General features: G+C 43.7%; 1 protein-coding gene across 1 annotated transcript in view; it reads left to right on the top strand.

Moving 5' to 3' along the window:
* fat4 (FAT atypical cadherin 4) overlaps nt 1-13,518 on the top strand; it is a 323,488-nt gene that overhangs the window by 271,423 nt on the left and 38,547 nt on the right. Inside the window, exon 12 of the mRNA XM_078211165.1 lies at nt 6,517-6,824. Coding sequence (XP_078067291.1) covers nt 6,517-6,824 — 308 coding nt within the window. The remainder of the gene's footprint in view (nt 1-6,516; nt 6,825-13,518) is intronic.

The following is a 13,518-nucleotide window of genomic DNA, read 5'->3' as shown; positions in this document are numbered from 1 at the left end:
ACAATCCCAAAGGACGTTATACTTCTACCAAAGGGCACCTTACCTTTTTAAAAGAGTACCCCGTGTTGTACCTGTAATTCTCAGATACTTTCGACCAGTTTGCTTACTCAAAAGTTTTACCCCGATGCCTTTATTTGCAAGAAGACAAAGAACAAACACAAGTAAAGATTCAATAAGTTTATTAATAATAATACTATTAACCCTTAAATTACCCAAATAAAACAAGAGGATACCCCAGATTCAAGTATATTATCCGCAAAGATGGTTTGGTTAAACTGCAGGCCCGATTCTGAGTCCCTCTGATCCGTCGTCACGAAGGTGAGTCTCGATGGCAGCTTCTTCCTTCCTTCCTTCTCTGGTCAGTCTACCAGATGGTCATGGTCACCTCCCTCGTCAAGTCTTTGCTGCTGGTGTGTCTGAGATGCGTACCTTTATCCCCCTGCTTGCCTGCCTTTGCAGAAACTTCTCTGGCTTCCAGTCAATGAGGTCTCGGGAGGGGGTCCCAATATCCAGTGGATTTCTTGATGTCTGCCTGACAGGACACGGGGGCCCGCCCCCAGGTGTCCACCTCCATGGTGTTGCTTACATGTAACCTGTTGCCAGATAAGGAAACTGCAGGAACTCTCGGTGACAGAAAGTCTGGCCTGATCTGGGCTTCTAACAATAGGCCGGTGCATTTCAATGGGTGCGATGATCTCCTGCTGGGTCTCAGTAGAGTGCAATGATCCTTGATGGGTGATTGATGGGCCTGTATCTTTGTTTATTTGACTTTCATCAAGTCTGGCCTGCCCAAGGTTTGACTGTGTTTGATTTTAATATGCCCAATTCTTTAATTTAGGATATCCAATTTAATCAGCCTTAAAACTAGGCCCTGATTATATTACCACACCTGTCTATCCAAATAAATGTACAAGGTTTCGTTCTGTTCCGACCAGATTTAATTTGCACGTTGCAGGTTCCAGACACCTATCTCACCCAAAATATGAGTGGTGGCAGCACCAATTATGTGGGCAGCTAACTGCGCAAACCATGGATGTGCAATTTTGAACCCATCCTAACCCCCCACCCTCTCTTTGAATATGGCAGAGGTAAGGATTTTGGTATCCGCTGACGTTTTAGTGCAGATGGAGAACCTCTTTGTCTGCGTAAAAGTTCAGGCCTGTATGTTTGCAGTTCTTTCACATGATCAGGCTCAGTATCTTATCCAAACTGCTGCTCCAGTGAGAACTGACCAAAGAAAATTGTGGGATCGAGAATACCTCTGGGTGCTATATGTACCAATATTATATCTTTGTTCATGAGGATTTCCTCTGCTTGAGATTGTAAACACATGCTTTTAGAGTAAGTCTATAATTTTGCTGGGAATGCCAAGCAGATGCATCTATAAAATCTCTATGCATAGCAACCAGAACAATTCCTAGCAACCTTGTTTGCTTCTTCAAAATCAGTGGAATTCAGATGAAGGGCCATTAAAGTTAATGATAATTCTTTCCCAGTGTTTAATTTTTTAAAGGGTTTTGAGAGTGAGTCTAGCACTAATATTTCTCTGCTTTTCCTGAAATAAATCACTTTGCCTCCCTCATTAGATCTCATTCTCTGCAGTCTGCCGTGTATAGTTTAAAGAATCTTTACACAGTCTGATGAAAGTATAAATGTCTTGTTCCTCACACTTCACAAATAGTAACAAAAGAGCTGTAAAAGTCAGCTGAGGCCAGTGTTCTTGGTGCCAAATTAGGGGGAAAAACTATGCACATGCTGGTTGCACTTATTTCCAGCATGATTCACTTGAATGCCATGCTGCTGTTAATGGCATAAGTGTGGGTGTAACGTGCTTGTGTCAGAAGTACATGGAGTAGACAAATAGTGACATAGATCAGTATCTAACACTAGTTTGACACCTGAATCTCAGCATTTGAGTTACTCTAGTTCGGTGGTTTTCAACTGGTGTGCCGCAGTGCACTGGTGTGCCACGGCCTGCTGCTGTGGCTGTGGGCTAGGCTCCCGGCCCTGGCATGGTGAGGTTGTGCAGTGGTGGAGCTGGATGTATTGTTGTGGAGACAGAGAGGAGTTGGGCATGGAGATGTTCTTCTCCAGTGCAGCTGGATTTGTGGTTTTGAACAGTCAAGTGGGGATGAGCATTGACCTGTTCTTGTGTGTGTTGACGTGGCATTAGCTGCAGATGTCAGTTCGTGAAGCCAGCTGGAGCTGTAGCAGAGCACTGTCTCAGCCGCGCTACTGTTACATTTCATCTCCAATCTGGATTTTTGACCCGATTCCGGTTCGTCTGGTTGCATTGGGGTTGATTCATGGTTGTTGTGCCTTTTGCCTGCCGCGCGTTGGATTGCATCTGGTGTTTTGTTTTTTGGGGTCTTTCTCTTGTAGCAGGAGGTCCCTGCTGGATCGGCGCAGAGGTAATGGGCAGCGCTTATGAACAGTTCCCAGGTTGGTCAGGAATTTGTGCGGTCTGACAGTTGTGTTTGTGCGGATGTGCCAGTGGCTTGAGGGGAGGGTCAATAGAGGATATAGATTGGAGAGGTGGGAGTGTGGGCTTGTTTGTAACCATTGCTATCAGGATTTTTTTTTTGAACTGGGAGAGCAATACTCTCGTTGTTTACAGGCATGTGGTTCTGGTGTGTCTCCGTGTGTGTCCCCTGCGTTGGTTGGGGATTGGCTGGTGGGTTGACTTCTCCTTTTGCAAATAGCCATTGTCAGCTTGCAGACATTGAAGTATGTTTTGCATTGTCCCGGGTGCAGCTTCTCAGAGTTCCCTGTACTTTGGTGTGCAGTATCCCCCTTTGCTTTGTGAAGGTTTAAAAAAAAAGTTGGGAATGTGGACGATGCTTTTACTTCATTGCTGTAGAAGTGGATGTTGTTTGGCTGAATTGGGAGGCGCACCCAGGTGCACCAACCAGGAATTTTGGTGGGAATCTGCACAGCTTCGTTGGGCAGTGTCCCCAATCTGTCTGTTACAGGGTGGTTCAGGTCTTGTTACCCACACATCCTATTCAAGGTATGCGGGGGATGCAGGAGTTACATTGGGTTGGCAGGGGAGTGGTTGGGAGTGGTCGCTGTGTGTATGTTGTTCGTTCCTCGGGTGGAGGGTTTAATCTGCGGAACATCACTGTTCTGGGTCTGCTTCGGAAATGGTTTGGGGGTTGGTGCACGTGTGCACAGATTGACCTATGTCAGTTAAATACAGTGAATGTAGAGGGTGCACACAATTTGCCTCGGAATTATGTTTCAGTTGGCGGGTGAACCGTGAAGGGAGGACTGGTTGCTGGCTTCTGTGTAGTGGATGGATGCCGTGCTTCTGGCGGTGGGGGCCAGCTTCCAGTTCTGGAGTTCCGTGGGGGATGTGGCATTTGTGAGCATTGATTCGGCTGAGGGGGGGGTGGATGTGCCGTGGAATTGCTTGTCTCGTTGAGGTGTGCCGTGTTACTGAAAAGGTTGGGAACCACTACAGTTAACACTTTTTTAAATACACATAGTTGAACTTACAGTCAGCAACAAGATACCCCCTCCCATCAGTGCTAATTAAAGGCATCATCATCTAACTTACAGGTGATTACCTGTTGGAGGAGTTTATAAATGTTGGTGAAGTCTGTAGGGGTTGGCACTGGATGTTGGGAAGGTGTTTCTTATTGATGCTGAGTAAACTACTACTTCCCTTTAAACAAAATCACAATACCATGGATGATGGAAATGTGAAATTAAAATAAAAAACGCTGGATAAACTCAGCAGGTCTGGCATCTGTAGAGAGAGAAACAGAGTTAAAATTTCACGTCCGTATGACCATTCTACAGGACTAATTATTAAATGAAATAAAATAGTAATTTTTCATTTCCCTCGTATTAATCCACAAATGCAGAAGAGATAAGAAAAGCATTAACAACCTGATGTAAAAACTCAAAATGCTGACAGCGGAAGGCCAAGCAGTGTATGAAAAGAGGAAAATGGGATAAGTTTTGAGGTAGCTCTCTTCATCAAGGATGGATTAGTCATACACTTGCAGCATTTTCTGTTTTCATTTCACTACGGCAGAGGATCATAACTCCTTTATCCAAACGTGTACATGAAGTAGCCCCTCCGCTGCTAGACTAGTCCAGAAGCTGGTTTTGTTAATCTATTTTGGGTTGGAATTTGCTTCATCTGACTTCCACCAAACGTTATGCTGGTTTCTACCTTCAACTTGTCAATGGCAACCTGCGCTGAAATTTCCTGAGAATATCATCAGTATATATTCTAACATAAAACTGATGTAAAACTGGCAGATATCAGCAGAAACAATCAAAGTTGAAGGGATGTGCATAAGTAAAATCATCAGCCGCTTTTAAATCCTTCTTTACCTCCTTGATGTTATGAAACTTAGTTTGAAACAGTCAAACCATCATTTGTGCAATTAGGCACAACAGATTTAAGAAATTGCAATTATAGGAGCGTTTCTGTTTTTAATGTGACTGGCTCTGAGCATTCATTTTGATATAAAAATCACAATGTGGGTCTTAGGGAGGAGAAATGATAGAAATTCACTATAAGAACTGGCAGCAAGGTAACACAGTAACCCAATCACTGCTGCCTCACAGCGTCAGGGTCCCGGGTTCGATTCCCGGCTTGGGTCACTGTCTATATGGAGTTTGCACGTTCTCCCCATGTCTGCGTGGGTTTCCTCCGGGTGCTGCGGCTTCCTCCCATATTCTGAAAGATGTGCTGGTTAGGTGCACTGACCCGAACAGGCGCCGGACTGTTGCGACTAGGGGAATTTCACAGTAACTTCATTGCAGTGTTAATGTCAGGCTTACTTGTGACCAATAAATAAACTTTAAACTTTAATTTAAAACTATTGACTTTGACTCCTGCTGCACCTAAAGTTTTGGGTGTCAAAATTAACATCTATGCAAGAAACTTTGGTCTCATACATTAAACTTTTAAAGTTTATTCATTAGTGTCACAAGGTTTACATTAACACTGCAATGAAATTACTGTGAAAATCCCCCAGTCGCCACACTCCGGCAGCTGTCCTGGTGCACTGAGGGAGAATTTAGCATGGCCAATGCACCGAACCAGCACGTCTTTCAGACTGTGGGAGGAAACTGAAGCATCTGGAGGAAACCCACGCAGACACAGGGAGAATGTGCAGGGCCCACATTTACCGTCGCGTTGCGCCCATTTTTGGGTGCAAAAACTTGGTAAAGTCGGCATGAGGCGAGTAGCGCAGTTTGCGCCTGCCTCTGCGCCGGTCCCCCTTTACCAAGGCCCAAAAATGGCTGTGATCGGGACCGCGCCCGAAACGGGTGCAACGGCCATTTAAATGCATTTGCATGCATGTGGGGTGGGGGGTGGGGTGGGGGTGGGGGTGGGGGGGTGGGGTGGGGGGGGGGCCGTGATCGGTCTGGGTGGTGGGAGGGTGGGGGGAAAAGGAGGTCAGTAATGTTGTGGGGGTGGAGCAATGTCTGTGGGGGTCAGAGGGAGGATCCAGCCCAGGAGGGATCATAGAAACCCTACAGTGCAGAAAGAGGCCATTCGGCCCATTGAGTCTGCACCAACCACAATCCCACCCAGGCCCTATCCCCATATCCCTACATATTTACCCACTAATCCCTCTAACCTACACATCTAAGGACACTAAGGGCAATTTTAGCATGGCCAATCAACCTAATCCGCACATCTTTGGACTGTGGGAGGAAACCGGAGCACCCGGAGGAAACCCACGCAGACACGAGGAGAATGTGCAAACTCCACACAGACAGTGACCCGAGCCGGGAATCGAACCCAGGTCCCTGGAACTGTGAAGCAGCAGTGCTAACCACTGTGCTACCGTGCCGCTCCCCTTTGGATGTGGCAGGGGAGCCACATTCTATCATTTTGTTTTCTGTGCATGTGCAGTTGGAGGCGCCAATCGGAGCTGCAGGGTTTCGGGCGTGATAAGCCCCGCCCACGGGCTTCTGCAGCATGATTTGGAATCGCTGATATTTTTTCAGGCAGAGTGCGTATGGGGGCACCTGAGAACGGGTCTAAAAGTTGGATCTGAAACACTCCCAGTTTCAAGTCCGCCCAGCACTTAGAATTAAAATAGTAAAATATGGCCCGCAGACTCTGCATGGACAGTGACCCAAGCCAGGAATTGAACCCAGGTTCCTGGCACTGAGACAGAAGTGCAAACCACTGTGCCACCATGCCGTCCCATGGGAGAGGCACTTAAGTTGCATTATAAGGATAATGCACGCGTGATAAAGACAGATGACATTATTTTGTGACTTCCAAAGTTCGTGCAAAGCTACCAGTAATACAGTTCCTTGAACGAGATCTTGCTGGCTGTTCATGCCACACTCCCACTGCAGCAAAGTCGAATAATTTGGCGCCCAACCAAATCTCCGCTCACTGCAACTGGATGAGAAAATCCCGCCGGTGTGAACGGCTGTTACATTCCGGCCCTTGTTTTTTTTTTGAATAATTGGAATAAAATCTATTAATAAATGAAGACAAAGCTGAATATTTTGATTATTTTGTTCTTTCAGGTGTCTTTGGGAAATACTGTGAGCTGAACAGTTACGGATTTGAAGAGCTATCTTACATGGAGTTTCCTAGTTTGGATCCAAACAATAACTACATCTATATCAAATTTTCCACCATTAAAGAAAACTCCTTGTTAATGTATAACTACGACAATCAGACAGGAAACAAGGCCGAGTTCCTGGCACTGGAAATAGTGGAAGGCAAGATGAAATTCTCATTCAACCTTGGAAGTGGGGCACACAGGCTGATGACAACCAAGAGGGTCTCGGATGGACAGTTTCACACTGTGGTTGCTAGACGGGCTGGACTGGTAAGTAGCAAACTCACTGAACTGGGTCCCCTGGTGACCCCTGGACATTAAGTTGTTTTTATCAAACCATAATGTACCTTGAATCAGAGTTAATTATTTTGAACATATTTCTTTTGTGAATTCACAGATATATACATTACACATATTTGGACCTCAGTTGTGTGACCTCTAATGCATAGCAGCCAAGAGGAAAATAACTTGCAATAATGGTGCTGTGTCACTCATTAAACCACTTGCTAGGAACTACAAAAAAGACTTACTGCTATTGTCTTGTGCAACTTGAAGCGCTGATGAACAAGGCAATGCCCAGAAAGGTCCCCTTCATTCATGAGGCTTAGAACATTGTGTATAGTGTGAGATGACAGGATAGAGAAAAGAACAACCAAACTATGTGGAGGTCCAGGAAGTATGAAAAGCAATCACAAGCGATGATCAGGGTCATCTCCAAGACATGCTGCACTTGGGAAAATATGCAAAGCAAAGTATCCAATTTGAATAAAAGTGCCAAAGGTTAAGTACCAAGTAACACTGCTGGGATATTTGACATGACACTCAATTACTTTATATTGCTAATGTAGGACTGAATGCCAGTTAACTTGTTTGAATACCTCTCTTGTGCTTGTCTAAGGAGGCAGACCAGAAGCTGTGGCCATAATCTGCTGCTATGCTCCTTCACAGTGTCCAAAATACTGTTCACCAAACATTCCTTTTTTATGTGTTGCTCTGCTCGTTACTCTTTTTTCAAATGCAATTAAATCTAAACCATATGATTATTATGCAGTGTCTATTTATAATCTGTTATATCTAATACAGGAAGAACACCACAAATTCTAGGCACAGAACAATATTCCACAATCTGAACACATTTTTAAAGTTTAGGTTGCAAGTTTAACTCTTAAGCCACCAACAAGTCTAAGGAACTTCCTATCTCAGCTCAGGTGATAGTTTATGGAAAATCATTCCAATATTACAGTGACTGAGCTGCTCAAGCATCATGAAAAGCGTCTCACTGCAGCCTTAGAGGGCACAAGCCTGGAGTCTGATGGAATACTCTCTAGTGGTCTGGATGAGTGCAACTCCCAACAAAACGCAAGAAGCTCAACACCGTGCAAGAGAATGACACCCCACTCACCAGGTTAAACATTCACTCCTTCCAGCATATCACAGTAAAAATGCTGTTCCTGATGCATAGGGAATGTAAATTAATGCATTATTTGAAGGGGCAGCGCTCCAAAAGCTCGTGCTACCAAATAAACCTGTTAGATTTTAACCGAGTGTTGTGAGACTTCTTACTGTGCCTACCCCAGTCCAACACCGGCATTTCCATATCTTAAAACCTATCACTTTAACCGTACTTTGGTCAGCTATCCTAATGTCACCTCTTTTGGCTTGGTGTTCATTTGTCATAGAGTCAAAGAGGTTTACAGCATGGAAACAGGCCCTTCGGCTCAACTTGTCCATGCTGCCCTTTTTTCTTAAAAACCCCTAAACTAATCCCAATTGCCCGCATTTGGCCCATATCCCTCTATACCCATCGTACCCAGGTAACTATCTAAATGCTTTTTAAAAGATAAAATTGTACCTGCCTCTACTACTACTTCTGGTAGCTTGTTCCAGACACTCACCACCCTCTGTGTGAAAAAATTGCCCCTCTGGACACTTTTGTATCTCTCCCCTATCACCTTAAACGTATGCCTTCTAGTTTTAGACTCCCCTACCTTTGGGAAAAGATATTGACTATCTACCTTGTTTATGCCCCTCGTTATTTTATAGACCTCTATAAGGTCACCCCTCAGCCTCCTATGCCCCAGAGAAAAAAGTCCCAGTCTATTCAGCCTCTCCTTATAACTCAATCCATCAAGTCCCGGTAGCATCCTAGTAAACCCTTTCTGCACTCTTTCTAGTTTAATAATATCCTTTCTATAATAGGGTGACCAAAATTTCACACACTATTCCAAGTGTGGCCTTACCAACGTCTTGTACAACTTCAACAAGACGTCCCAACTCCTGTATTCAATGTTCTGACCGATGAAACCAAGCATGCCGAATGCCTTCTTCACCACTCTGTCCACCTGTGACTCCACTTTCAAGGAGCTATGAACATGTACCTCTAGATCTCTTTGTTCTGTAACTCTCCCCAACGCCCTACCACTAGCTGAGTAAGTCTTGCCCTGGTTCACCAAAATGCATCACCTCGCATTTGTCTAAATTAAACTCCATCTGCCATTCGTCAGCCCACTGGCCCAATTGACCAAGATCCCGTTGCAATTAGAGATACCTTTCTTCACTGTTCACTATGCCACCAATCTTGGTGTCATCTGCAAACTTACTAACCATGCCCCCTATATTCTCATCCAAATCATTGATATAAATGACAAATAACAGTGGGCCCAGCACTGATCCCTGAGGCACACCGCTGGTCACAGGCCTCCAGTTTGAAAAACAACTTTCTACAACCACCCTCTGGCTTCTGTCAAGAAGCCAATTTTGTATCCATTTAGACACCTCACCCTGGATCCCGTGAGATTTAACTTTATGCAACAACCTACCATGCGGTACCTTGTCAAAGGCCTTGCTAAAGTCCATGTGGACAACATCAACTGTACTACCCTCATCTACCTTCTTGGTTACCCCTTCAAAACAACTCAATTAAATTTGTGAGACATGATTTTCCACTCACAAAGCCATGCTGACTGTCCCTAATCAGTCTTTGCATCTCTATATGCCTGTAGATCCTGTTTCTCAAAATACCTTCCAACAATTTACCCACCACAGATGTGAGGCTCTCTGGTCTGTAGTTCCCAGGCTTTTCCCTGCAGCCCTTTTTAAGGCACAACATTTGCCACTCTCCAATCTTCAGGCACCTCACCCGTGACTATCGATGATTCAAATATCTCGGCTAGGGGACCCGCAATTTCCTCCCTAGCCTCCCACAACATCCTGGGATATACTTCATCAGGTCCCAGGATTTATCAGGATTTATCTACCTTGATGCGCTTTAAGACTTCCAGCACCTCCTTCTCTGTAATATGTACACTCCTCAAGACATCACTATTTATTTCCCCAAGTTCCCTAACATCCATGCTTTTCTCAACAGCAAATACTGATGAGAAATATTCATTTAGGATCTCACCCATCTCTTGTGGATCCGCACATAGATGACCTTGTTGATCCTGAAGAGGCCCTACTCTCTCCCTTGTTACTCTTTTGCCCTCTATGTATTTGTAGAAGCTCTTTGGATTCTTATCTGCCAAAACAATCTCGTGTCCCCTTTTTGCCCTCCTGATTTCTCTCTTAACTCTACTCCTACACCCCCTATGCTCTTCAAGAGATTTGTGTTTGATTAAGCATTTGTAAAGTCCCTTTGGATATTTTTCTAGGTTGAAGATATAAATGTCATTTGTTGTTGCTAAAATGAGTCTGCAGCATAAGTATAGAAAAATAAATTTAATTGTGACTAGCTGACTTATTCCCAATATTCTCTTCCATCCTATTCTCTATTTGTCCTATTTCTATTTAATTTTTTACTTTAATCTAACATATGATATATATACATAATTTGAATGTTTCATTCCCATTCAAAAAATTCTAATCTAATATGTGTTTTCTTCCCCCAAACTTAAACTTGTGAGACTCTGATAACCTTGTTACTTCTTGCTGCTGATTCCTAAGGATAGGAATTGGTCATCATTGCATAGAGTAAACAGGCAACAATAAACAGTTTTGTAGGTCTATGTCCAGGACAGCAAACATGTTGGTAGCATCATGAATCTGACAAGAGAACAATACATAAACTCAAAGTGGAAGGATTAGATCAGAGGCAATCAAATCAATGACTGAATATTCCCAGAAAGACGTGAATAGACTGAAGGTTTCACCATAGCAAAGCACATTGCGAGTCCACGTTTTCAAAACTATGAGAGAGTTGTGCAACAAAGCTACCATAAACACAATAATACCTGGTGCTACAACATGTGTTTTAAGAAATAAGAAACGGGAGTAGGCCGAATAACCCCTTGCCATTCAGTACACTCGTGACTGATCTTCTGTCTCAACTCCATTTCCCACACCTCTTAATTCCTCTGAGATCATAGAAGCCCTACAGTGCAGAAGGAGGCCATTCAGCCCATCGAGCCTGCACCAACAACAATCCCATCCACAATCCCTGTAACCCCATGTATTTACCTTGCTAATCTCCATTACTGAGGGGCAATTTAGCATGGCCAATGCACCTAACTTGCACATCTTTGGACTGTGGAAGGAAACTGGAGCACCCAGAGGAAACCCACACAGACACGGGGAGGACGTGCAAACTTCACACAATCACCCAAGGCTGGAATTGAACCCAGATCCCTGGCGCTGTGAGGCAGTAGTACTGTGCCACCGTGCTACCCACCTCAGATCAAAAATCTATCACCGCCTTGAGTATATTCAACAATGGAGCATCCAGAATCTTCTGGGGTAGAGAATCCTAAAGATTCACAACTCACCAAGAAAATAAATTTTTCCTCATCTTGGTCCTAAATAATTGACTTCTCATCCTGAGGCTGTGCCCATGTGGTCTCGAAACCCAACCAGGGTGACAACCTCTGTGTCCAGCCAGTCAAACCCCTACACAGCTGTGTATAGTTCAGTGAGATCACCTGTCGCGTTTCTAAACGCCATAGAGTGTAGACCCAATTTACTCACCTTCAAAACATAAGATAACTATCTCAATACAGGAACCAATCTAGTGAACCTTCCACTGTACCAAGTATGCAACAGTGATCTTCCTAAGGGCTCTGCTTATTTTTCCACACCTCTCAATCTTCCAGTACTCTCCTTTTTAATTTCAAGTTGTGAAGTTTTCTTTCTCCCTCTTGGTCTACATCCCCGAATCTTTCTTCAGTCACCCCCTTCAGCAAGTTTTCTTGCCTTAGAATGTGACCACTCCAACCATGTTGCCTTTTTTTGATGATATTCAATACCCTATACAATTGTACCAAGACTTCCTTGTCCTTAAACTCCAGTCCTCTGACGATAAAGACCACCTTTCCATTTGCTTTCCTAATTGCTTGTTGTATCTGCATGTAAATATTGTGTTCTGCATAAAGGTGCATCCAAGTCTGTTTGAACATCAACATTTAGAAGTTTTAAGACATTAAAAAAAAATACTTTTCTATTCTTATTACCAGTGATGTGCACACACTTCACACCATCTGCCGTCTTGTTGCCCATTTAATTAACCTGCCTATAGTATTCTGCAGCCCCTATGTTTCCCCCCACAGCTTACATTGCTATCTTGCTTTGTATCGTTAGCGAACTTGGATACATTACTCTCTGTCTCTGTTTAAATCATTAATACAGGTTGTAATTAGCTGGGGTCCCAGCACTGATCCTTGCAGCATTCCGCTAGTTATAATCTACCAACTTGAAAATGCCCCATTTATCCTGAAATCTTACTGCCCATTAACCAATCCTCCTCCACCCATGTTCCATCCCAACTCCATGAATCCTTATCCTGCATATTAACCTTTGGTGTGGACCTTTTTGAATGCCTTTGGGAAATCCAAATATATTGCATTTATTGACAAACTTTTTTTTAAAAATTGCAGTAGATATAGCATATACTGTGTGACAAACTTGATCAAACTGTCTGGCATCACGATGGTGTGATTTATAGAACAAGCAAGTCGAGGAAACTAGGATTTTAATGAGAGCTTTTAAGAAGAGTAAATGCAATATTTCTGAGCTATTTCACATTTACAAAAGGCAGGTCGTGCCTGACAATTATATTGGAATATTTTAAGAATGTAACAGTACTTTTTTCTGCTGTTCGTGAGATGTGGGTATCACTAACAAGGCCAGCATTTGTTGCCCATCTTTAATGGCCCTCTTGATATGATGTAGTACATAAGGTGTAGGTACACCCAAAGTGCTGTTGGGTTTTTGATCCAGCGACAGTGGGTACTGATCAAGAAAGACACTGATGCTGTCAGGTTTTTTGAGTGTTGATGGAGCCACACTCATCCAGGCAAGTAGTAAGTATTCTATCACTCTCCCATCTTGTGCCTTGTACTTGTGCCCTGTGGACAGGCTGCTTTGGGGAGTCAGCAGATGATTTGTTCACTGCAGAATTCCTAGCTTCTGACCTCCTGTTGTCACCACAGATTTTATATGGCTAATCCAGTTAATTTTCTGGTCAATAGTAACCCTCCAGAATGCTGATGGTGGGGGATTCATTGATGGTTGAATGTTACAGGAAGATAGTTATTGCCTGGCACTTGTGTGGCATGAATGTTACTTCCCAAGCATGAATGCTGTCCAGATTTTCTGCATGCAGGCACAGACTGTTTCACTTTCTGAGGAATCATGAATAGTGCTGAACATTGTGCAATCATCAGCGAACACCCCATTTCTGAACTTATGGTGGAGAGAAGGTCATTGATGAAGCAGCTGAAGGTGTTTGAGCCAAGGATAGTACCCTTAGGAACTTTTGCAGTGATACCCTTGGGAACTTCTGCAGTGATGTCCTGGAATGAGATGATAGGCCTCTAACAACCACAACCATCTTCCTTTGTGCTAGGTATGACTTCGACCATTGAAAAGCTTTTTTACTGATTCCCATTGACTTTAATTTTGCTCCTTAATTGCACACTCAATTAAATGCGGCCTTCATGTCAAGAGCAGTCACTCCGATTTCACATTTGGAATT

The sequence above is a fragment of the Mustelus asterias genome, chromosome 1, assembly GCF_964213995.1.
Source record: "Mustelus asterias chromosome 1, sMusAst1.hap1.1, whole genome shotgun sequence".
Classification (NCBI taxonomy): Eukaryota; Metazoa; Chordata; class Chondrichthyes; order Carcharhiniformes; family Triakidae; genus Mustelus; species Mustelus asterias.
The sequence above is the reverse complement of the archived record's forward strand: the minus strand, read 5'-3'. Positions and strand labels throughout refer to the sequence as shown.